At 40.1% G+C, this 27549-nt stretch overlaps 1 protein-coding gene across 1 annotated transcript in view; it reads right to left on the reverse strand.

The window, feature by feature from the left end:
• LOC115211922 (FAD synthase) overlaps nt 1-27549 on the reverse strand; it is a 50741-nt gene that overhangs the window by 4927 nt on the left and 18265 nt on the right. Inside the window, exons 5-10 of the mRNA XM_029780671.2 lie at nt 21182-21322; nt 19365-19510; nt 11867-11955; nt 7171-7315; nt 3635-3715; nt 3316-3414 (exon numbers count right to left, since the gene is read on the reverse strand). Coding sequence (XP_029636531.1) covers nt 3316-3414; nt 3635-3715; nt 7171-7315; nt 11867-11955; nt 19365-19510; nt 21182-21322 — 701 coding nt within the window. The remainder of the gene's footprint in view (nt 1-3315; nt 3415-3634; nt 3716-7170; nt 7316-11866; nt 11956-19364; nt 19511-21181; nt 21323-27549) is intronic.

Here is a 27549-nt window from a genome sequence, read left to right on the forward strand (position 1 = left end):
GGGAAATGTGCCAATCCAGTTTTGCATTTTCATACGAATTACACCAGATATTTTTGCCTAATCTTCCATACTCCAACGAAATCAACAATTTCGAGAGAGCGACTGCCAAACAGTATTTGACTGAAGACACAGACTTGAATAGTTTTAATGCAAAATAAAGAATTAAAACGAAGCCTCAGAAAATCAAGTGTTGAATATGTAATCGCCATTAAAGGGAGTGTACTCTGTTCATAGAGTTATTTCCCTTTGACCACTTTGTAATGATATTGAATGGCGTGTAGTTTTCTGAGGACAAAAATTTATTTCAACTGGTTTCCGCGTTTGGATATTGAGGATTTGTGTTTCTTTTATTTGTTTTAAACATTATAGGTTCAATCGAGTGTTGCGTCTCTTCAGCATAAAAGCTATAATTTTTTTGTATTTCAATCAAGCAAAAAAAGAGTGTTTTGCCATAGTAAAGGAAACGGAAAAATAATGAAATTAAAGTTCTTCTACGATTTTTGTAATTCTACAAATTGATTACAAAAAAAAAAAAAACAGGAGACAAGGAATGAAGAAAATCGTTAATTTCTAAAATATTCATTATCCTCCATCATGTTTTTTTGTAATTCTTGAAACCTGTGTGTGGAAGGGCTTCCAAACTTTTCTTAAAATTTCAATTACTCTCTTTTATTTATTTCAGCTATTTGACTGCGGCCATGCTGGAGCACCGCCTTTAGTCGAGCAAATCGACCCCAGGACTTATTCTTTGTAAGCCTAGTACTTATTCTATCAGTCTCTTTTGCCGAACCGCTAGATTACAGGGTCATAAACACACCAGCATTGGTTGTCAAACGATGTTGGAAGGACAAACACAGACACACACAAATACATACACACATATATATATATGCATATATACGACGGGCTTCTTTCAGTTTCCGTCTACCAAATCCACTCACAGGGCTTTGGTCGGCCCGAGGCTATAGTAGAAGACACTTGCCCAAGTTGCCACGCAGTAGAACTGAACCCGGAACCATGTGGTTGGTAAGCAAACTTCTTACCACACAGCCACTCCTGAATTGGTAAACATAAACTAAAAGAAACCTCAGTGTGTGTGTGTGTGTGTGTGTGTGCGTGTGTGTGTGAGTGCGTGTGTGTGTGTGTGTGAGTGCGTGTGTATGTGTGAGTGTGTGTGTGTGTGTGTGCATGCATGTGTGATATGTGTGCATGTTAGTGTCTTCTTGTTGCGACATTGTGAAATACTGTAGATTAGTGAAGCACAGCCATGGAGAAATATTCACCAAGCTTGGAAACTGGTGAAGGTTGAAAGACGTCAGGCCATAAAAAATCTGCCTCAATGAGTTCCACCCAAAGACCCGTGCATTAAAATACAGACATTAAAACAATGATGATTGTGGTCATGGTCATGAGGAAATATGTTTCGCTTTTTTTTCTGGCCAATTTGTAAAATTACGAAAATATTGAAATAAAACACAAGATCCAAAGTCAGATCCAATGTAATTAATTAACAAGCGCATCGTTGTCTAATAGTGCTAGCTTAAAATCTGTCCAAAAATTCGGCCACAAAAAGATGAGTTATCTAAATGCCACATGTCCAATAAAGACAAAAGGTATCGTTACCTTTTGACCGACAGATTTAAAAAATAATTTTTTGTAACTAAACACTTTCAAACTTAGTATACTTTACTCTTGGCGTTATTGAGAAAATTCTGTATTTTGAAAGTGATTTTTTGTTAAAGTTGTCGTATTTCGGTAATTTCAACCAATCAATGACGTGTATTCAGCTGAATAAAATTACTGCTGTTGTTTGTCAACAACAACTTCCGGCGGTGTATTTTTCGTTTGTCACTGTTATTTATGACTTATTTCATCTCAGTTATGTTTGTATGAATAAACGAGTGAATCTGAAGCATGTTTACTTCATGGCACCACCACAATCGTGCTTCATTTTTCATTTTTTTCTGTAACTCTAACCCTAACCCTAAAACATTAACCCTAACCCTAAAACCAGTACAAACGCACGATGTCATAAATAACAGTGACAAGCGAATGACAACGATGATGATGATGATGAATAAGATCAGACACAAATACCACTCCCCATTTGTTGCATTTTCATGTTCTCTTTGCGATGAATATTGTTCTCTTCTGACTCCATGAGTTGCTAAGGCTGATTCTCTTAGCTATCTCCTCTTCCAAGGTACTCCCAAACAGTGAAGGCTTATGCTCAGAATTGTCCTTCTCTTACCACAACCATCATCATCATCATTTCAATGCCTACATTTCCATGCTCGCATGGATCAGATAGAATTCCTTGAGGCAGATTTTCTATAGCCAGATGCCCTTCCTGTCACCAACCCATACTTGTTTCCAAGCAAAGTAATATTTCTCCATGGCCAATTGTTTTTCACAGAAGATTTAAGGTGGCAGGCTGGCAGAAATGTTAGCATGCCAGGCAAAATGCTTAGTGGTATTTCATCTGCAGTTATGTTCTGAGTTCAAATTCCTTTCATCCTTTTGGGATCGATAAATTAAGTACCAGTTACGCACTGGGGTCGATATAATCGACTTAATCCATTTGTCTGTCCTTGTTTGTCCCCTCTATATTTAGCCCCTTGTGGGCAATAAAGAAATAAGAAACGTTAGCACGCTGGGTGAAATGCTTAGCGGTATTTCATCTGCTGTTATGTTCTGAGTACAAATTCCGCCGAGGTCGACTTTATCTTTCATCCTTTCGGGGTCGATAAATTAAGTACCAGTTACAGACTGCAGTCAATGTAATCGACTTAATCCCTTTTTCTGTCCTTCTTTGTCCCCTCTGTGTTTAGCCCCTTGTGGGCAATAAAGAAATAAGAAGATTGGCAATGTGTAACGGGTGCGTTTTTTTCATGGCATCAGCATTTGTGAGGTAACCAAGTAACTCACAAGAGAAAAACTTCTTGATGAGAGAAGCGGCTCTTTGCATCAGGTGTTGAGAAGCAAAAGTACCAACCACCCTACAGAGTATACTGGGTGCTTTTTTTTCATGGTAGCAGCATGAGTGAGGTCACCGGGTATCCTCACAAGACAAAGACCTCTCAATAAGGACAGTGGCACTTTGTGTCAATGTTGAGAAGTTAAGATATAGCAGAGAGAAACGAACAGATATCTTGCTGCGGAGGAGATACCTCAGCTGGAAACTGAGAAAGATGATAATGATGAAGCATCAGGGTATATCCTCAAGATAGAAGAAGATGAATATAAGAGGGAGCAGAGTCAAAGGACTGATGTGACTAAAATGCCTCAACCGAAAGCCTCGTTAAGATAACTTACCTGTTTTTACTGACTTGAATAAAACTCTCCACTTCAGGGAATGACATCTTACTTCTGATAAAGAGGGCCTGCAGTTGATCATGTCCATCTGGATATTTCCTGGGATCAGAATTTCAAACAGATAATTAGTCAAGATGCCTTATGCTTGTTTATCTCACTCTCTCTCTCTCTCCTCTCTCTCTCTCTCTCTCTCTTTGTGCATGTGTGTGTGTGTGTGTATGTGTCTCGCCACTTGTCTCGACACAGTGTGATTGTTGTAAATGAGTGTCAATGTCATACAGTAACGATGGTTTAGAGAACATGTGGCCAAGATACTCACTTTTGAACAACTGCATAGACTAGATGCAACAAGGCAGTACAGTCCTTGCCACCATTGAAGCCCACGGCAATTTCGGGTATCCTGTCAATGAAAGAATTTAAAGCAACATGTATATTAGTAATAATCCTTTCTTTTACAGGCACAAAGCCTAGGATTTTGTCAAGGGAAAGGGCTAGTCAATTACATTGACCCAAGTGGTCAACTGGTGTTTATTTCATCGACCTTGAAAGGATAAAAGGCAAGGCCGACCTCAGCAGAATTTGAACTCAGAACATAACGAAATACTGCTACACATTTTGTATGGCATGTTAACAATTCTGCCAGCTTGCCACCTTGTGTATTAGTAAGCATCATCATCACTATCATCAACGTGACCACCACCAGTGCTACTGCTGCCACCACTGCCACCGCCACCATCATCATTGTTTAGCATCCGTTTTCTGTGCTGGCATGGATTAGACGGTTCAACTGGAACTGGTAAGATGGAGAGCTGCTACAGGCTCCAGTGTCTGTTTTGGCTTGGTTTCTATGACTGGATGCTCTTCCTGATGCCAACTACTCCACAGACTGTGCCGAGTGCCTTTTACATGTCACCAGATGCCTTCAATGAGCCACCGGCACTGGTGCCCGTTACAGGTCACTGGCCTTTGACATGTCACACTGGTGCCTGTTACTTGTCACTGGCATGGCTGCCTGTTACGTGTCACCATCACTGACCACAAATACGATTTCATTTGGCTTGAGGTGTCTTCTCAATCACAGCAAATTGCCAACAGTTTCAGTCATTTGTCATCACCTCCAGCACAAGGCCACCAGTTTTCAGAAGAGGAGAATTAAATCGATTACATCAACCCCAGTATTCAACTGGTACTTATTTTATCAGCCCTGAAGGGATAAAGGGCCAAACTGACCTAGGTGGAATTTGAACTCAGACCATGAAGGCCGATGAAATGCCACTAAGCATTTTGTCTGGTGTGCTAACAATTCTGCCAGCTCACTGCCTTGTGTATTAATAACAATTTCAAATTTGGGCACAATGTCAACAATTTCGGAGGGGAGGGGTAAGTCGATTACATTGACCCCAGTGATTCACTTGAGCCCGAAAGGATGAAAGGCAAAGTCGACCTCGGTGGAGTTTGAACCCAGAACGTAAAGGCAGACGAAATTCCACGGAGCATTTGTTCTACCAGCTCACCACCTTACCTTGTGTATTAATAATCCTTGTGTATTAATAACTCACACCTAAATAATACTCACCCTGCCCTAATTACCCAACGAAACTAACCAATCTACCACAAGCAAACCTCTACCCAGCAAATTTGCCAGTGCAAGAACAAAATTTAATGTAAGAATTACCACTTTTGTTTACATTACCATCACATATGTATCAATTATTTTCGCATCCTAACCGATGTATCTATTTATATTCACATTCTGAAGAGATTTACTTAAAACAGTAAATTGAAACGATCGTAAATGCTACCTTCATCTTTGCTTCTTCCTTCTTTGCTATCTAATTAATTAAAGACATACCAGCAAAAACCACAAGCTTCCCAATGTTATTATATCCATTTTCTTCTCCTATGTAACCTAAACTTCGGTTTACCAACCAAACCACCTGCTACTGTACAACCTTACAAAAGACTGTACCTACCCAGGTAATAACCAGGAGCGACTCTGGATTTAATTATACCTTAGAGGTATTAAACACCTCTAACTGATACCTACACCATATATATATATATATATATATGAATGGAAATCGATCAATGGAAATTGCAGATGTGTTACCAGTGCCGGTGGCATGTCGAAACTCTACTTGTGAAGACCCGTTGAGGCAAGTGAGGATCAGTATGGAAATCGATCAATGGAAATTGCAGATGTGTTACCAGTGCCGGTGGCATGTAAGAGAACCTTCCGTTTCGCGACCGTTGCCAGCACCGCCCCGTTTCGTGTCCGTTGCCAGCCTCGCCTGGCCCTTGTGCTGGTGGCACATAGAAAGCACCATCCGTTCGTGGCCGTTTGCCAGCTCTGTCTGGCACCTGTGCGGGTGGCACGTAAAAAGCATCCACTACACTCACGGAGTGGTTGGCGTTAGGAAGGGCATCCAGCCGTAGAAACACTGCCAGATTTGACTGGGCCTGATGAAGCCTTCTGGCTTCACAGACCCCAGTAGAACCGTCCAACCCATGCTAGCATGGAAAACGGACGCTAAACGACGATGATGATGATGATACACTCTTGGAGTGATTGGCGTTAGGAAAGGCATCCATCTGTAGAAACTCTGCCAGATCAGATTGGAGTCTGGTGCAGCCATGTAGTTCGCCAGACTTCAGTCAACTCGTCCAACACATGTCAGCATGGAAAGCGGACATTAAACGATGATGACGATGATGATATATATATATATATTATATATATATATACACACACACATATATATAATTGTGATCATGTGTGTATGTGTGTGTGTAGGTGTTATTGTCGCCTGGAATTGACATCGTGTGGTCGTTGTAAGCAAGTGCCACCATCACACAAAAAGTGTCCTTCGTTTCCTATATTCTACAACATGGGAAACATTACTTTCTATGGAAACAAGTGAAGGCTGGCAACAGGAAGGGCATCCATCCATTGAAAATGTGCTCAAACAAATTCCATCCAACCCATGCCAGCATGGAAAAGTGGACGGTAAAACAATGATGATAATGATGACAATGATAATAATGAAGACTAGAGATATATAACGTAAGCAATTTAATATAAAATATCCAAGTCATAATTAAGGAGTGGTATTAAACTTGAGTGCAAATAAGGAGAGATAAGAGATCAAGATATGTGTATACTATTACAGATGTTCAGGTATAAAAAGTGTGTCATATGATATGTTTAGATTACGTAGTCCCAGATAACCCTGAAATACAAGGACAGAGATGAATGGAATACTGGTGATCATATGTCAGTTTGATCAAGGCTGACTAACATACGTCATCATCATCATCGTTTAACGTCCGCTTTCCATGCTAGTATGGGTTGGACGATTTGACTGAGGACAAAGGCGGTGAGCTGGCAGAAACGTTAGCACACCGGGCGAAATGCATTGTGGTACTTCGTCTGCCACTGCGTTCTGAGTTCAAATTCTGCCGAGGTCGACTTTGCCTTTCATCCTTTCGGGGTCGATAAATTAAGTACCAGTTACGCACTTGTGTCGATGTAATCGACTTAATCCCTTTGTCTGTCCTTGTTTGTCCTCTCTGTGGGTAGTAAAGAAATAGATTTGACTGAGGACTGGCCAGACCCGCCTCACTGGCTCCTGTGCCAGTGGCACGTAAAAAGCACCCACTACACACTCGGAGTGGTTTGCGTTAGGAAGAGCATCCAGCTGTAGAAACTCTGCGAGATCAGATTGGAGCCTGGTGCAGCCGCTGGCTCTCCAGTCTTCAGTCAAACCGTCAAACCCATGCCAGCATGGAAAATGGACGTTAATCGATGATGATGATGATTGTACTGGATTACATGAAATAGCTCAAATAACTCACGTGTATTGTTCAAGACATAATTCTATAGTGGTGACGGCCTCTCTGATTCTTTGGTGAAATTCTGAGGATTCTTCTGAGTTCACAATGGCATAGAGATTGTTCATAGCGTGCATTATAGGATCCTTTTCATAAAGAACGATGCTAGCTACAAAGAGAAAAATTATATAAAAATAAGGAATAATAAAGAAAACAGGTGTAACATTAAATGATGGTTGGTAGTTTATTTTCCAGCATACAAGTCGACATAGTATATAGTGTAAACACAGCACTGGCTTTGGTTGGCCCAAGGCTATAGTAGAAGACACTTGCCCAAGATGCCACACAGTGGGACTGAACCCAGGACCATGTGGTTGGTAAGCAAGCTACTTACCACATAGCCACTCCTGCACCTATCTATACACAATAGTTAGCAAAATAAGCATGTGCTTAGAGCATCAAGGGAAGGAGGAGGGCACCACAGAAATGGTAAATGGTCTACGGCACAAAATAAATCATTTTAAACTTGCTAAAATAATATTCAGGATGCCTTTATCTCTACTAAGTACAGATGCAGATGTGTTACCTGAGATTTATTTTGAGGATCTGATCAAAGACTCTGCAATTCAAAAAAGTAGGAGGAAACTTTTTAAATATAAATAAAATGGAAGTAGGCAAAAATAAACATTATTTTCCCCTCTTACTGTTTTGTCTCGCTTTGAAAAATAAAAATTTATTTTATGGTTTGTTATTCTTTATATTTTGAATTACATAACATTTTATGGGGGGGCACCAAAATTATACAATTATAAAAGGTTGTTCAAGACACTGACCTCCTGGAAACTGTTCAGAGACATGCAGCCAAGCAAATACCTACCATACTCTGAACACCTTGCTTCCTCGGGCATAGATACAATGAAGCTTTGATGTCTGGCAACTGACTTGGTAAATACCCACAAAATTATTAACCTTTTTGAGCTCCATGTGTCTAACACATGTGGGCATGTCTACAAAGTCAGAAAACAACACAGCTCCCATGACTTTCAGAAACATTTTTTTCACACTCAGAGTTGCTGAAGCATGGAACAAACTACCTGCATCAGTTGTTAGTTGCTGAGACATTGCATCCTTTAAAACCTCCATGCTTCCTGAAATTCACCAAAATTACACCTGTTATCTTCCCCTCCATACACATGTACACATGTATATCATGACTCATACACTGTTCACTTTCCAGACTTTTGTACATAATTCTATGAGCTATATTTGCACCTTTGGTGAGTTATAGTGCACCTGAGCACTCTTTTACTCTTTTTACTCTTTCATTTATTTCAGTCATTTGACTGTGGCCATGCTGGAGCACCACCTTTAGTCAAACAAATCAATTCCAGGACTTGTTCTTTGTCAGCATCATACTTATTCTTTCAGACACTTTTGCAAACCGTGAAGTTACAGGGATGTAAACAAACTAGCATCGATTGTCAAGTGATGTTGGAGGGGGGGGGCAAACACGGACACACAAACATACACACACACATCTAGATATATATACATCGGGTTTCTTTCACAAGGTTTCGATCGTCCCGAGGCTATAGTAGAAGACACTTCCCCAAGGTGCCACCAGTGGAACTGAACCTGGTACCATGTGGTTAGTAAACAAGTTACTTAACACACAGCCACTCCCGCACCTATCTATTACTCTTTACTCTTTTACTTGTATCAGTCATTTGACTGCGGCCATGCTGGAGCACTGCCTTTATAGTCAAGCAAATCAACCTCAGAGCTTATTCTTTGTAAGCCCAGTACTTATTCTATCAGTCTCTTTTGCCGAACAGCTAAGTTACGGGGACATAAACACACCAGCATCGGTTGTCAAGCGATGTTGGGGGGAACAAACACAGATACACAAATATATACACACACATACATATATATATATATATATACATATATACATATATGATGGGCTTCTTTCAGTTTCCATCTACCAAATCCACTCACAAGGCTTTGGTCGGCCCGAGGCTATAGTAGAAGACACTTGCCCAAGGTGCCACACAGTGGGACTGAACCTGCAACCATGTGGTTGGTAAGCAAGCTACTTACCACACAGCCACTCCTGCACCTATCTATACACAATAAAAAAAAAATTTTTTTTATAAAAAAATTAAAATAAAAAAATTAAAATAAAAAAGTAATTTCATCTCTATTATTTTTATGTAATAAAAAATATAAAATGAAGACAGCAAAAAGAATAAAACAAATCTGACTGACCCAAATAATCTGCACAAAAGGCAAAAACATTTAATCCCTATAGATCCAAGAGTGAAATTTTCATTGTAATAATTTGTGGGACAAAGAATGAGTAGATAGCCTTCTATGCTGGTGACAATTAATTAAGCCCACTTAAAAACCAGGTTACAAAATGATAAAAGTTTTATATATTTGTATAAGTTCAAGGTTAAACTATGTAGAGAATATATATTGAAAATAACAGCATTGTGTGTCTTGTATACATGTGGGGAAGGCATAGAAGTTCATTTGTATAGAAGACTGTATATATGTATATTGTGTGTGTGTCGGTGGGTTGGTGTGTTTGTGTGAATGTATTATATGCGTGTGTATACATATGCATATACACACACATACATTCATTCACACACTTCAATTCAAACAAACAGCCATGCAAAATTCTCTCTCTCTCTCTCTCTCTCTCTCCTCTCTCTCTCTCTCTCTATCTATCTATCTATCTATCTACATATATATATAGATAGATAGATAGATAGATATATAGATAGATAGAGATAGATAGATAGGTAGATATACATACATACATAGATAGATAGATAGATAGATAGATAGATAGATAGATAGATAGATAGATATACATACATACATACATATATATATATATATTATATATATATATATATATATATACTGAACCACAAAAGAAACGTTGCGTACATACTAAATAGAAACTGGTTTATTAACCGACTGCCGTACCATTGATCGAAGATTACTAATTAAGAAATTGCTCTTTCTTAATGACAAAACATCATTTCCTGAAACATATTTGACATCACATGATGTCACGTGATGACGGAGTGTCCGGGATTCAAAGAAATGAATTCAATATCTTATGTGACCACTGTTAGCATTGATTACTGCCCGGCATTTTATGTACATTGAATGCACCAAACGACTGATGAAGGCCATGGGGATAGCAGCCCACACTCTGTTAAAACTTGCAGTGAGTTGTCCCGCAGTTGTCAGCCTTGGACGGATGTCATGTAGCCTTCTTTGTTATTTCATCCCACAGGTGCTCTACAGTGTCCAAGTCTGGACTTAGGGCAGGTCATGACAGTCTGGACGTTGTGCTGTTGGAGGAAGTCTGTTATCAATCTGGTAATATGAGCACAGGCATTGTCATGTTGGAACACATGATTCTGATGACAGGCAAAGTATTGCATAATGTGAGGCTTTAACAACTGGTTGATGTAACAAGCTGTGGTTACTCCATTGCCCCGGCCTTAGCCGATGTTTTGGAAGACCACCGGTCCAAGTTTCTGGCTCAGTGTGATCCCACCCCATACCATGATGTTCTGTCCTTCCCACAAGTCTCTCTCCACCAAACAGCCATCGGCATGACATTCACCCCTTCTTCTCCAAACCCTAGCTCTGCTATCTCCTTCAGAAATGCAATATCAGCTTTCATCAGAGAAGGCTACAGTCCTCCATTGCCGATATCACCAGTTCTGACGTTTTTGAGCCCACTGCAGACGTGCCCCTTGATGACGATCTGTGTGGATGGGGCTCCTAGCCAGACATCAACAAGACAGGTTGAAAAATCTCAGCCAGCAGCAAACAGGTCTATGGTGATTCCCTATGGTCTGCTTAGCTGATTCTGTTGCCCTCTGGAATTCCTCCTGCAAGTGCTGTCTGTGCAGGTGGCAATCTTGACGTGCCGTTGTAACTCTTGGTCGCCCACTGCGTGGACGATCATCCATGCTGTTTGTAGCATTGTATCATTCCCTCAGCCACTCAACTGTCCGAATGCTGTAGTTCAGGTCATTAGCAATGACCTATGGACACTGACCAGTATGGAGACATCCGATGGCTTGCTTCCTCTGATTTCGTGTAACTCTGGCATGCTTGCTGTGTTCGGGAAAAGAATGACAGACTGAGTGCCTTTTATACCCAATGAATCAACATTCTGACCCTGCATCAGGCTTTTCATAGAGATGCGTTCACCATTTTCATGAAAAGTGAGCAGGTTCGAACCCTACATGCAATCCTTGTGTTTTCAAAAGAGAGTAGTGTTGTGGGTCAGTGATATCTTCCAGGTGTCAAACTACATAGAAATATGATAAAATCTATATAATCTCAATATCGTGTGTGAAACAAATAATCTTTTTCCTTCCCTAAAAATTGTTGCCTTTGGGGCAAAATTTGAAACCATTATTATTATTAGTAGTAGTAGTGGTGGTGGTGGTGTGGTGGTGGTGGTGGTGGTGGTGGTGGTGGTGGTGGTAGTAGTAGTAGTAGTAGTAGTAGTAGTAGTAGTAGTAGTAGTAGTAGTAGTGGTGGAAGTAGTAGTAGTAGTGGCAGCAGCAGCAGTAGTAGTATTCAGTATAGTGTTACTGTGGGCCTCTGTAACATTAATTCAAGCTATATTACCATCATAGTCTTCGTTAGTCTTTTAAGAAAATTTTTCGCTTACCTGCAGGGAGATTGTCAGTTAAATGGTGGATGGCATTTTTCAGTTCATCTTCATTTTCAGCTTGAAGGGTCAGTTTGACTTTATAATAACTGAAAAGTAAGGATTAAATTCTTAAATGTGATTTTGCTATAACGAACTGGAACGACTTTTGTTCTAATTAACTTGGTATTAACTTTGCACCTGCTACCACCCTGTGAATGTGCATGTGTACTGAAGAACGAAGGCTTTGAATGACCCGTCTGTCTCTTATGTTCGTCCCTTCATGTATTTCACGTTATTTATATATGTAAAGGTTTATATTATTATTATATATATATATATATATATATGGAAAACGGACGCTAAACGATGATGATGATGATGATGATGATGATAGGAGTGGCTGTGTGGTAAGTAGCTTGCTTACGAACCACATGGCTCCGGGTTCGATCCTACTGCATAGCACCTTGGGTAAGTGTCTTCTACTATAGCCTCAGGCCAACCAAAGCCTTGTGAGTGGATTTGGTAGATGGAAACTGAAAGAAGCCCATCATGTGGGTGTGTGTGTGCGTGTGTGTGTGTATTTGTGTGTATATGTTTGTGTGTCTGTGTTTGTCCCCACCAACATCACTTGACAACCGATACTGGTGTGTTTATGTCCCCATAACTTAGCGGTTTGGCAAAAGTGACCGATAGAATAAGTACTAAGCTTACAAAGAATAAATCCTGAGGTCAATTTGTTTGACTAAAGGTGGTGCTCCAGCATGGCCGCAGTCAAATGACTGAAACAAATAAAAGAGTAAAAGAGAGTAAAGAGTATATATATATATATGGCTGGATGCCCTTCCTAACACTATTTTGAATTGTGAGCAATGCCTGTTTGAAATTTTAGGTCCAATAATGCTGGAACAGTGACTCACAGACCCTCTTCACTTTACAACATAATCCAGAGACAAACCGAGACAGGATATCCTGTGCCAATTTGGGTCGCAGGCTCAGGAATGTGAGACCAATATGATCTCAAGTGCAAGTAAATGATTTTCAAAATATTCAATGTCATTCCTTACATATCTAGGTTTATATCAGAGTGGCCTACATACATAATATATACATACATAACACCTACGCATATAATGCATACATAATACACATACACACACACACATTCATTCATTCATTCATTCGTGTTTAACATTCATCTTCCACACTAGCATGCCCTGGACAGTTTGACAGGGTCTGACAAACCAGTGGACTACATGAAGCTCCAATTTCAGCTCTGGCACGGTTCCTGCAGCTAGAAACCCTTCCTAACACCGATCACATCACAGAATGTACCAGGTGCATTTTTTTATCACACCTGCACTTATAAGGTCAGCAGGTAACTCACAAGACCAAGAAAAATACTGCATCGTCATTCAACAGAGCAGGGGTGTAGTACTGAGGTGATAATCACGAGCAGGGGTGTCGGTGAGTCTGGTAGATGTGACGTTCTGTAACGGTGGAGGTGGGAGAGATTATAGGTCAGAAGGTGATGAGATAAGGGGAAAAAAGGAGAAGCTTAAAACAAAAACTGATAAACTGTAAGATAATAGAGAAAAACTAAAAACTAATACAAATATAATATATATATATATATATATATATATATATATATATATATATAAGATATATTTACATTTATATATATATATAATATACACACACACACACACACACAGTTAAGGAAAGAAAGTAATCAGAATTTTGGATATCTATTTATTTAATGCTTTCGTCTTCACTTCAGAGATTCATCATTTATAGACTTTGCAGGTTGTGTTTTTTTTTTTTTAACAGATGCAGGAGTGGCTGTGTGGTAAGTAGCTTGCTTATGAACTACATGGTTTCGGGTTCAGTCCCACTGCGTGGCACCTTGGGCAAGTGTCTTCTACTATAGCCTCAGGCTGACCAAAGCCTTGTGAGTGAATTTGGTAGACGGGAACTGAAAGAAGCTCATTGTGTATATCGGGCATGGCTGTGTGGTTAGGGAGCTTGCTTCCTAGCTACATGGTTTCGGGTTCAGTCCCACTGCGTGGCACTTTGGGTAGGTGTCTTCTGCTATAGCCCCGAGCCGACCGAAGCTTTGTGATTGAATTCGGCAGGCGGAAGTTACTGCCGTGTGTGTACATGTACGTGTAGGTGCTTGTGCCTCTCCCAAAGAGAGAGAAGATATATATATATATATTATATATATATATATAAGATATATTTACATTTATATATATATATATATATATATATACACACACACACACACACACACAGTTAAGGAAAGAAAGTAATCAGAATTTTGGATATCTATTTATTTAATGCTTTCGTCTTCACTTCAGAGATTCATCATTTATAGACTTTGCAGGTTGTGTTTTTTTTTTTTTTAACAGATGCAGGAGTGGCTGTGTGGTAAGTAGCTTGCTTATGAACTACATGGTTTCGGGTTCAGTCCCACTGCGTGGCACCTTGGGCAAGTGTCTTCTACTATAGCCTCAGGCTGACCAAAGCCTTGTGAGTGAATTGGTAGACGGGAACTGAAAGAAGCTCATTGTGTATATCGGGCATGGCTGTGTGGTTAGGGAGCTTGCTTCCTAGCTACATGGTTCGGGTTCAGTCCCACTGCGTGGCACTTTGGGTAGGTGTCTTCTGCTATAGCCCCGAGCCGACCGAAGCTTTGTGATTGAATTCGGCAGGCGGAAGTTACTGCCGTGTGTGTACATGTACGTGTAGGTGCTTGTGCCTCTCCCAAAGAGAGAGAAGATATATATATATATATATATATATATATATGTATATATATATATGTGTGTATGTGTATGCATATGTTTGTGTGTCTGTTTTTGTCCCCACCCCCAACATCACTTGACAACCGATGGTGGTGTGTTTACGTCCCCTAAACTTAGCGGTTCGGCAAAAGAGACTGATAGAATAAGTACCAGGCTTACAAAGACTAAGTCCTGGGATCGATTTGCTCTACTAAAGGCGGTGCTCCAGCATGGCCGCTGTCAAATGACTGGAACAAGTAAAAGAGAAAAAGAGTAAAGAGAGATTTGATGTAAAGTGTTATGGGGATAAAAGGAGGTCGAGCAGTGACAGAGATGGAGGTCAGAGACATGTTGGGGTGGATATACTGAGTGGTGAATAAAGTCGGGGGTGCCATCCATGGCAGATATGAGAAGGTGTTTAGGGGAAGGGGTGTTCGGTGAAAAATAAAGTGCTGAGGTTTAATACTAAGAACGCAAAATGGGTGAGAAAAGGAAGTGGTTCTAAGAAAGGGGACAACATGTGGCATAAAAGGGGATGAAATACGTGCAGTTCTTCTTTCATCTAATTGGAACAGCTCAATAGATAATGCTGTAAATAAATAAATAAATGAATAGTGCTGTAGTAAGAAGAGTGATGAAAGGATGGGTGTTCTGAAGATGAGTTGTAAGGGAGGCCCCACAGGGACAAGTTGGGTGCAAGGGCATAGACATAAATGGCAAGCTTCCAGGGGTTTACTTTTTGCTGAGATGGGTGAGTCTTCTTAAGCAGAGAAAATTACCAGCACCTTAGTCCTCAGTTAATGAGTGCATGCATGTGTGTGTGTGTGTTAGAGAGAGAGAGATCACCATCATCATTATAACCTAACATCTATTTTTCCATACAGGATTTGTTGAGACAGATTTTGTATGACTGGGTGCCTTTCCGGTCACTAACCTTCACCTGTTTCCGAGCAAGGTAATATCCCCCCCCCCATGGCCAGACATGCTTTTCATTGGAGACTAGAAATTAACAACATCGCTTGTATGACAGTGATGCTTGTTTACGACCATCACATGACGTCAAGACAATGGCACACACACACATACACACACTATAATAAATGACACTTGTCTACATTACCAAACAAACCTTAACTACACAGTCTGCGTGTATTTATAAATTTACATACATTCATGCATACTCACTCACACACACACACAAACACACACACACGTAACTGGAACTCCACTGGTTATGATGTCGAGGGTTCCATTTGATCTGATCAACAAAACAGCCAGCTCACGAAATAAACATGCAAGTGGCTGAGTACTCCACAGACACGTGTACCCATAACATAGTTCTTAGAGAGATGCAGCATGACACAGAATGTGACAAGGATGGCCCTTTTGAATTACTGGTACTAATCATTTACGAGTGGACATGGTTGACTGAAACTGGAAAAAACATGTCTCTCCTGCAGGTGTGGCTATGTGGTAAGAAGCTTGCTTCCCAACCACATGGTTCCGGGTTCAGTCCCACTGTGTGGACTGGAGCAAAATGAAATAAAGCGTCTTGCCTAAGGACACAAGGCACCGCAAGGAATCGAACTCACAACCTCATGATCATAATCTGAATACACTAACCACAAAGCTATGTGCCTTCACCAAGACACACACACACACATATATATATATATATACATATATATATAAAGTTAATCCAAACAAGAAAGCACAAAAAAAACACAACAACGCGAGGACGTGGAACAAATATAGTATTACTGGATGCTCAGGAAAGAAGGAAAGAAGGAGGGTTTAACGTTTCGAGCGGAGCTCTTCGTCGGAAACATAGGAGAAGGAAAGATCCAGAGAAGGGAAGACAGAGGAAAAAAAATCGCCAACGGTACACACAAGGTCACATTTTGACTGTGTATGTATGTGTAGATATATATATATATACACACATACACAGTCAAAATATTATGAACATTTTAACAGCGTCCTACATCACGAACTCACCTGTCGCCTCATCTGATTCACTCATCATTTGTGTGTACTTTCCAGAACAGTATCCTTTCACAGGAGAGCGAGAGCTAATCACATACAGTCCACGGCAACAGTCAGTAAGACAGCTACAAACACTGAAAGCTAAGTGGCCTTAATGGAAAGTGATAAACGAGGATTGCTACTGTCTCACTTTATCTTGACAATCCAATTAGTTATACACCATGTGACACACAAATCAGCTAAATGGCTTGCATCATATCTTTAATTATAGCAACACTAACGTCAACAACAAAAACCATGGCTGTAATAATTAATTGATAAAGTAAGAATTCCATTTGTGATAGATTAAACGTATCTTTATGTGTGATAATATGTAAGTAAAGGCATGGCTAAGTTGTTAAGAAGCTTGCTTCCTAGCAACATGATTTGCAGTTTAGTCTCACAGCACACTACGTTGGACAAGAGGCTTCAACTATGGCCTCTCCACCTTTTGGTTGATAGAAGACTTATGAGTGGACATGGTTGACTGAAACTGGAAGAAACACATCTCTTGCAGGTGTGGCTATGTGGTAAGAAGCTTGCTTCCCAAACCACATGGTTCCGGGTTCAAGTCCCACTGCGTGGTACCTTGGGCAAGCGTCTTCTACTATAGCTTCAGGCCAACCAAAGCCTTGTGAGTGGATTTGGTAGATGGAAACTGAAAGAAGCCTGTCGTATATATCATCATCATCATCATCATCGTTTAACGTCCATTTTCCATGCTCGCATGGGTTGGACGGTTTGACTGGGACTGGTGAGCCAGATGGCTGCACCAGGCTCCAATCTGATCTGGCAGAGTTTCTACAGCTGGATGCCCTTCCTAACGCCAACCACTTCGAGAGTGTAGTGGTTGCTTTTACATGCCACCGGCACGAGGGCCAGTCAGGCGGTACTGGCAACATATATATATATATATGTATATGTATATATATATGTCTATATGTCTTTGCGTCTGTGTTTGTGCCCCCACCATCACTTGACAACCGATGTTGGTGTGTTTACATCCCTGTGACTTTCTGGTTTGGCAAAAGAGACCAATAGAATAAGTACAAAGCTTATCAAGAATAAGTCCTGGGGTTGATTTCTTTGACTAAAAAAACCCTGTAAGGTGGTGCTCCAGTATGGTCGTAGTGAAATGACTAACGAGAGAAAAAATAGAAAACAGGACTGGTAAACACAGAGAAAGGACCCTTCATCAATTGTCAGTACTTTATTTGTTTCAGTCATTTGACTGCGACCATGCTGTAGCACTGCCTTTAGTCAAGCAAATCGACATCAGGACTTATTCTTTGTAAGCCTAGTACTTATTCTATCGGTCTTTCTTGCTGAACTGCTAAGTGACGGGGACGTAAACACACCAGCATCGATTGTCAAGTGATGCTGAGTGACAAACACAGACACACAAACATACACACACACACACAAACATATATATACACGACAGGCTTCTTTCAGTTTCCGTCTATCAAATACACTCACAAGGCTTCAGTCGGCTATAGTAGAAGACAGTTGCCTAAGGTGCCACGCAGTGGGACTGAACCCAGAACCATGTGATTGGTAAGCAAGCTACTTACCACACAGCCACTCCTACGCCATTGTTCATATATCCGGATAAGAAGCACATTCTAAAACATTAGAGCTTTAATGTATTTCTTAGGAAGTTAAGAATTATGGCCAGTCATAGAATGACCATTGGTCTTGCACCTATAAAGCACTGAGCAATGTAGATAATTCGTCCAGCTAAAATGGTTGCTAAGCGCTTTATAGGTACAAAGCCAATGGTCACTTTATTACCTTTAACTTCCTAATATATATTTGTAACGGTTAAGTTTTAATTAGTGTAGTTACCAATTGTAGCGGGAGAAATTGTTTTGTAAACAATATTATGAAATGTCAGAGTCAGCAGTTACAAAAGTATGTTGTAGGATGTGAAAGATGAACAATGCATGAAGTTTTAAGGAAGTATTTATTTGACTGAGGACTGGCGAGCCAGAAGGCTGCATCAGGCTCCAATCTGATCTGGCAAAGTTTCTACAGCTGGATGCCCTTCCTAACACCAACCACTCTGAGAGTGTAGTGGGTGGTTTTTGCACGCTACCAGCACGTGGGCCAGTTAGGTGGTACTGGCATCGGCCACGCTTAAATGGTGCTTTTTACGTGCCACCTGCACAGGAGCCAGTCCGGTTGCACTGGTAACGACCAATGCTCAAATAGTACTTTTTACGTGCCACCAGCACAGGAGCCAGTCAGACGACGCTGGCAACGACTGTGCTTGAATGGTGCTTTTTACGTGCCACCAGTATGGGAGCCAGTCAGCAGCCCTGGCAGTCTTTCAAATCCACTCACAAGGATTTGGTGGGCTTGAGGCTATAGTAGAAGACACTTGCCCAAGGTGCCATGCAGTGGAACTGAACCAAAAACCATGTGGTTTGGAAGGACACTTTTTATCACACAGCCACAGACCAGGGAAACATTTCTAATATTTCTGTTGGTATTGAATAATGTAGTTTGAAGTGCCACATTCCTTAGAATTTTCCAACTAAAAAAAAAAAAGCTGAGATGATCGAAGGATTGAATACCTATGACCAACCCATAGATTTGCTCAATTATTACAAAACAGGTGTTAAACATCAACAATCAGCCAACTACATTTGGAATTTAGATGAATGACAAAAGCCAAAAGATGGTGAATAAGAACCTACCTATTGTGAAATTCAGGGTAGGATCCAAGCTGCACTTGTTGAAATTTGGCATTGACATCATTGAGAATGTCTGTGATGGCTACCTCTTCTGCTGCTACATATATCTCCTTGGTGTGCAGTTGAGCATCGGGATTCATGAATAGGTGCTGAAGAATACAGACATACATATAAGTGACAAGTTTGTGTGTATATGGGTGTGAGTGTTTGTGTGTATGAGTTTTGTGGAATAAGCTGCCAGACGAGATGGTGAAGATGCCGACGACCGCTCGGTTCAAAGTCTCCCTTGACCTCAAGTGGCCTGAACTCTTTACATGAACACCACCCTGTACATAACTCCATGTCCCCCTACATGGCCTTGCTTTTTGCTTTTTGAGCCAAAAAATTAACTAACTAACTAACTAACATATATCTGTCTACCTATGTGTAATTGTATAGGTTTCATCATCATCATCATCATCGTTTAACGTCTGCTTTCCATGCTGGCATGGGTTGGATGATTTGATTGAGGACTGGTGAGCCAGATGGCTGCACCAGGCTGTAACTGTTCCTTTTTGGCATTCTTAAAGTTGGATCAAGGTGACAAACTGGCAGAATTGTTGCCACACAGGTAAAATGCAGAGTGGCATTTTCTCTGCCCTTACATTCTGAGTTCAAATGCCACCGGGGTCGATTTCGCCTTTCGTCCTTTCAAGGTTGATCAAATGAAACTGAATTCCACCACCCCCCTTCCTGGCCCTGTGCCAAAATTTGAAATCATTCTAACATTTGGATCAGGGATTGACGATATGGCTGGCTACTGCCTTTAGCACAGACAGCTACCTTTATTTAATGTCATTGACAGGTAACAAACTAACAACCAGTCGGTTGAGTGACCAGTATGGCACCTTGTCACACTTGACCATCTGTGAATGAATTCCAATATTTTAAATCTGGGTTTGTCTCCATTAACAGGGGTGGCCAGATCTACTTCACTCTTACAGAAACCACTCTCACACCATCTCACCCAGTTTGGGGCATCCTCCCTCCTCAAGCCAACCCTCCCAATCTCCTCCTCCACCTGTCCCCTCCACGTTTTCTTTGGTCGACCTCGCTTTCGAGGTTCATTCACCTTAAACTAAAGCACTCTCCTCAGAACATGATCTTCGTCCCTCCTCAACACATGTCCATACCACTGCACTCCATTCGCCCTTGCTAGCTGTTTCACCGATTTCTCCAACCCCAACATCCTCATCAAGTCCTCATCCTTCCTTTTAACACTTGACCATCTGTGTTCATATGAATACTTTGGTTTACATTAGGAAGGATATCCAAGTGTAAAAAACCATACCAAGGTAAAAGGAAAACAGAGGGTAGAAAGAGTCTATGTGGTCACACTATCTGCTAGAAATAGCAACCAAATCGTTCTCAAACCACACTTTGTTTTAAAAACAGATGGAAACATTTAATGATGCCAGAACACATTTGACCATATGTCTGTTCGTTTCAAGCTAATATCATCATTCCCCACCACCACATCTTCATCGCCATCATCAGCAGCAACAACAGCAGCTGTTCAAGAATTTGGACCTGCAGATCTCCATTTCCAGCGACTTTGAGGGCCACCTCCCAGTGGTGGTGGGCATCAATGAAGAGCCCTCGACTACAACAAGACCAAAGTTTTTTTGTTTTTGCCAAGGTCTGGGGTCTCCCGGCCCTAAGCCCTAGACCATCACCTAATCACCCTTACCCATCTTGTTGCTTAACAACAACAACAACAACAGCAGTAACAATCGTCCAAATGTTAAAAGAAATATAAAAAAAAAAGAAAAAAAACATACCTTGAGGCTTATGAAACTTTTCTCAAGAAGAAACGGTATTCCAGGAAACATATAAACATTACTGACACAGACTAGGGGGTATTTACTTTTCACTTTTGTTTTTGGATGGACACCAAATTCCAGACGAGATGATTGAGGGATCTTGAGAGTAAAAAGAAAAAGAAAAGGAAACAAAGAAAAATTAATTTCAGACTCCAAGACTGTCAAAACAACATATTCAATTTTCTAGCTTTTATCTTTTACTTGTAATAGGGTTGTGGCCATGCTAGAGCACTGCTTTGAAGGGTTCACTCAAACAAATCAACCCCAGTACTTTTACTTTTTTTTTAAACCTGACACTTTATTCTATCAGTCTGTTTTGCTGAACTGCTAGTTTACAGGAGCAAAGCCAATTGTCATATGATGGTGGGGGACAAACACAAACACACACATCATCATCATCATCGTCGTCATCATTTAACGTTCGTTTTCCATGCTGACATGGGTTGGACGGTTTGAGAGGAACTAGCTAGGCAGAAGACTACACCAGACTTCTGTGTCTGTTTTGGCACAGTTTTTACAGCAGGATGCCCTTCCTAACACCAAACACTCCATAGAGTGGGCTGAGGGCTTTTTATATGGCACCAGCACAAACAAGGTGAATTTTGACATGGCTTTTACAGCTATATGCCCTTCCAAATGCAAACCACTTTACAGTGTGGACTGGATGCTTTTTACATGGCTCCAGCATTGGCAGGGTCACCAAGTAATTTGCAAGACAAAGATCCTTTGAGAGGAGAGGGGGCACTGGAGGAGGTGACCTTATGCCTTCATCATCATCATCATCATCATTTAATGTCTGTTTTCCATGATGGCATGAGTTGGACACACTGACAAGAGCTGGTAAGCCAGAGGGTGTTATATAATCATCACAACAAACATGAACAATCAACGTCGCCCATTGTCTCCCTTGATAAAAGGACTTTCACTTTGTTTCCCGCCAAAACAATTAACTTGTACAATAACGGCAGTCGAATAAAGTATCTTGTATCGTTAACACGTTGTTTCAGTCTCTCTCATTTTCTTAATCTTTCATACTAAGTACTCACTACTTCCTTTAATACTCAATACATTATATATATATAACAACAACATGGTGTCAGAATACTAAAAGAACCCAAAATACAGAAACCAAAGGAAAAAAGAAGTTGAAATCATACTTCAAAGACGAAATGGAAAATTTACCGCATCCAAAAGACCTAGAGTTTAATCAGGAAAATCTAGCCGCAGCATGGAAAAAGTGGAAAAAAGAATTCAATCTCTTTTTGATAGCAACAGAAAGTGACATGAAGCCAGACAAAGTAAAAACTTCAATGTTTTTAACTTGCATCGGTTCCAAAGGCCGAGATATCCATTCCACTCTGGATTTCGATTCACCCGACGAAGAAATGAACCTTCAGACAGTAATCGAAAAATTCGATGCATATTGTGAACCCAGGAAAAACATAACTTTCCTAAGACACAAATTCTTCACATGTGGACAAGCGGAACATCAAAAATTGATGAGTACGTAGTAGAGTTGCGCCAAAAGGCACAACAGTGCGAATTCGGCAACCTCACAGACAGTCTCACCAAAGATATTCTGATATGTGGAATCAGAGACATGAGATTAAGAGAAAGATTATTGAGAGAACCAAATTTAGACCTACAAAAAACAATTCAAGCAGGTCAGAGTGCAGAGCAAACACGACTCCAATCAAGGATGCTAAATGCCACATCCGAAACAAGAGATAACGAAATCTCGAGGGTATATAGTCAACACGACAGAAAAGGCGCCAAAACTCAAATAACCCGCCATATGCAATCCAGACATCAAAACGAACAAGGCGGAAGTGACAGAAAGCCCGCGAAGTTTCAAGCGCCAAGTCAACACTACGTCACTAACTGTCACTATTGTGGTTATAATCACAAAAGAAATAAATGCCCAGCATTTCACAAGACATGTGAAAAATGCAAGAAACAAGGACACTATGCAAAAATGTGCAAATCAAGAAAATTTGTACATAAAGTAGAGATACATACCGACGATGAATCAGATGACGATACACATGCACTCGAAATGATCACTGCAAATAATTCCCGCGTGCACAAAATCGAAAAGTTCAAGACTCCAAAAGACATTTGGACGGTCGAACTAAAAGTGAACAACTCGAATGTAACATTCAAAATAGATACAGGAGCAGACGTAACCGTACTGCCATTCAGAGAATATAGAAATATAATTCCAAAACCACAACTGCAAAAAACCTCAACTCGATTATCAGCTTATAATAACACAGCTATAAAAGTGCTAGGAAAATGCACAGCAGTCATTAAATACAAAGAATTATCAAAGCAAATAAAATTCATTGTTGCAAAAACAAACTCGCACGCAGTTATAGATGCAAAGACAGCTAAAGATCTGAACCTGATTCAGAGAATTTCAAAAATAAATTCGTCGAACACAAACGACATATTAGAAAAATATGAAGACTGTTTCGGAGAAATCGGCACTTTGTCAATAACACATCATATCACAGTGGATCCACAAATAACTCCTGTAATTCATCCACCAAGATCGGTTCCTTTTTCTATAAAAGAAAAACTCAACAAAGAATTAAAAAGAATGACAGAATTAGATATCATAAAACCTGTTAGTGAACCTACAGACTGGGTAAATTCCCTAGTCATCGTTGAAAAAGCCAACGGAAAACTCCGACTCTGTTTAGACCCCAAGAATCTAAACAAAGCCATAAAAAGGCAACATTTCAAACTCCCTACAGCGGAGGACATTTTTGCACAAATGCATAACCCTAAATATTTTTCAAAACTCGATGCATCTAATGGATACTGGCAAATTCCAGTTGACGAAGAAAGCTCCCATCTTTTAACGTTCAACACACCTTTTGGAAGGTATCGCTTCACACGACTACCCTTTGGAATTCACAGCGCCAGTGAAGTTTTCCAAAAAGAAATTTCAAAAATAATAGAGGGCATAGAAGGAGCAAGAAATTCACAGGATGACATCATAATCTGGTCCAACACTTTAGAAGAACACACAAATAGACTACAACAAGTTTTCGATCGAATCCGAAAGCACGGATTAAAGTTAAATAAATCAAAGTGTATCTTCTATGAATCACAAATCAAGTACCTTGGGCATATATTAACCAGCGAAGGGATAAAACAAGATCCAACCAAGTACAAGCAATCATTCACATGCCACTGCCAACAAGTAAAAAAGAATTACAAAGATTCCTAGGTATGACAAATTACTTATGTAAATTTTTATCTAATTACTCCGAAGTCACAGCACCATTGCGCCAGCTTCTACAGAGTGACACGTTATGGTCATTCGACAAACCACAAATCGAAGCAATAAAAAAGCTAAAAGAAATGATTACCAGAAAACCAGTGCTACAATTTTATAATCCAGATCTACCAATAAAAATAACTACAGATGCTAGTAAGCATGGGCTCGGAGCGATACTTGAGCAGAAACACAACGAAAGATGGCTACCTGTTTCGTTTGCATCTCGTGCAACAACTCAAGCGGAACAAAACTACTGTCCGATAGAGAGCGAAGCTCTCAGTATAGTTTTCGCATGCAAGAAATTTCATCAGTTTATATACGGAACTCATTTCAGAATCGAAAATGACCATAAACCGTTGAAGCAAATATTCAAAAAATCGATCACTAAATGCCCCCCCAGAATCCAAAGATTTCTACTAACATTACAAAGATATGATTTTGACCTAAACCACATACCTGGTAAAGAATCAATTGTTGCAGATACCCTATCACGTGCATACCTTGAGCAAAATACTCCAGAAGTATCAGACGAAGATATGAAATCGCACATTCATGCAGTAATAAAAAATTACCCCATAACCGACACTAAATTAAAAGAGTATAAAGAAGCCACTGCAGACGACCCGTCTCTACAGACACTCGTCACATTTACAAGAACAGAATGGCCCCCAAAAGACAAAATACCAATAAACATCAAACCATTCGTATCTGTTCGTGATGAAATATCAATCGTCAATGGTCTCGTTCTAAAAGGTTCAAGAATAATTGTACCTAAGTCATTACGTAGAGAAGCTCTACAGGAAATACATACCGGACACATGGGTATCGAAAAATGCATAGAGAGAGCGAAGGAATGTATATACTGGCCCGGCATTAACGCTCAAATCAAAGACATGATTAACACATGCTCATACTGCATTGACTACAAAAATCAACAAGCAGCCGAACCACTAATAAATCATGAAATACCTACTACACCATGGACCAAAGTGGGTACAGACGTATTTCACCTGTCTGGAAATTCGCATGTCACAATTATTGACTATACAACAAGATTTTTTGATCTACACGAAATAAAAGATTGCCAGTCAAAAACCGTAATCAAAAAATTAAAAGAAACTTTTGCTAAATTCGGAATTCCGCAAACAGTTGTAAGTGACAACGGTCCAGAATTCAATTCGGCTGAATTCAAAAAATTTGCAAAAAATTGGCATTTTCATCACACGAAGACAAGCCCGCATTATCATCAAGCGAATGGCATGGTTGAGAGAAATATACAGACAATAAAAAAGACGCTAAAAAAGGCATTCAAAAGTGACGAAGAACCTCAGTTAGCGCTCTTAGCATTACGCACAACTAAATTACAAAATGGTGCACCATCCCCTGCAAATCAAATAATGAATAGAACATTGCGAACAAATCTCCCAAACATATTACACGACAAAATTGGTATCAGGCCTCACGAAAAGAAGAAATCAAACATTACAACAGAACTCCCAGAGTTAAAACCACACGACACGGTTAGAATTAAGTTTAACAACATTTGGTTTAGAAGGGGCAAAATAATTAAAAAACTAGAGCAACCTCGTTCATACTTAGTAATAACAGAGGAAGGTAATACAGTCAAACGAAATAGACAACATATTCTTAAAACAAACGAACACGTTCGCATAACAGAAGAATTAGATTATGAAAATATATTTCCAAAGTCAACAAACACGCATGAAAAAACAAAAACAGCACAACTACAGAATTCAACACTACAAAATAATAAAACCACAAAAAGTGGACGACAAATAATTATTCCCTGTAGATACAGATGATATAAAAAAAAATAAAAATAAAAAAATAAAAAAAAGGAAGATGTTATATAATCATCACAACAAACATGAACAATCAACGTCGCCCATTGTCTCCCTTGATAAAAGGACTTTCACTTTGTTTCCCGCCAAAACAATTAACTTGTACAATAACGGCAGTCGAATAAAGTATCTTGTATCGTTAACACGTTGTTTCAGTCTCTCTCATTTTCTTAATCTTTCATACTAAGTACTCACTACTTCCTTTAATACTCAATACATTATATATATATAACAACAACAGAGGGCTGCACCAGGCACTAACTGTTTGATATAGCTTAGCTTCTATAGCTAGATGCCTTTCAAAACACCAACCAGTGTGGACTGAGTGGGTGCTTTAATGAAACACCAGCACTGGTGCTTTGTGTGTGTGCGTATGCATGGCAGGCTTCTTTCAGTTTCTCTCTTCAAATCCACTAATAGGCACAGAAGTGGCTGTGTGGTAAGTAGGTTGCTTACCAACTACATGGTTCCGGGTTCATTCCCACTGCATGGCACCTTGGGCAAGTGTCTTCTACTATAGCCTCAGGCCGGCCAAAGCCTTGAGTGGATTTGGTAGACGGAAACTGAAAGAAGTCTGTTGTATATATGTATATGCATGTGTGTGTGTGTGTGTGTGTGTGTGTGTGTGTGTGTGAGTTTATGTGTTTGTGTTTGTCCCCCCAACATCGCCTGACAACTGATGGTGGTGTGTTTACGCCCCGGTAAATTAGCGGTTCGGCAAAAGATACCAATAGAATAAGTACAAGGCTTACAAAGAATAAGTCTTGTGGTCGATTGGTTGATTTGCTCGACTAAAGGCAGTGCTCCAGCATGGCCAAAGTCAAATGACTGAAACAAGTAAAAAAGTAAAAGGAGAGAGTAAAGAGTAAGGCTTTGGTCAGTTTGTGGCCATAGAAGAAAACACTTGACCGCAGTGTCACACAATGGGACTGAAGGTCAAACGGCTGGGAAGCAAGCTTCTTCACCACAGAGCCACACCTACACCTATCTATTTTTTTTTTCTTTTTATGAGATTCAAGTGTAATGCTATCCACTGATTTTTTCCTGAGCATTGTATTAAATTTCACATATTACACACATGTAAATATAGAAGGTAACATTCCTAGGATACCGCTATGGAAGAATAATGCAGGGGAAGGGAGTGAACTTCTGATTTCTCATTTCTAGTACTTCAA

The sequence above is a fragment of the Octopus sinensis genome, linkage group LG5 (genome assembly GCF_006345805.1).
Source record: "Octopus sinensis linkage group LG5, ASM634580v1, whole genome shotgun sequence".
Taxonomy (NCBI): Eukaryota; Metazoa; Mollusca; class Cephalopoda; order Octopoda; family Octopodidae; genus Octopus; species Octopus sinensis.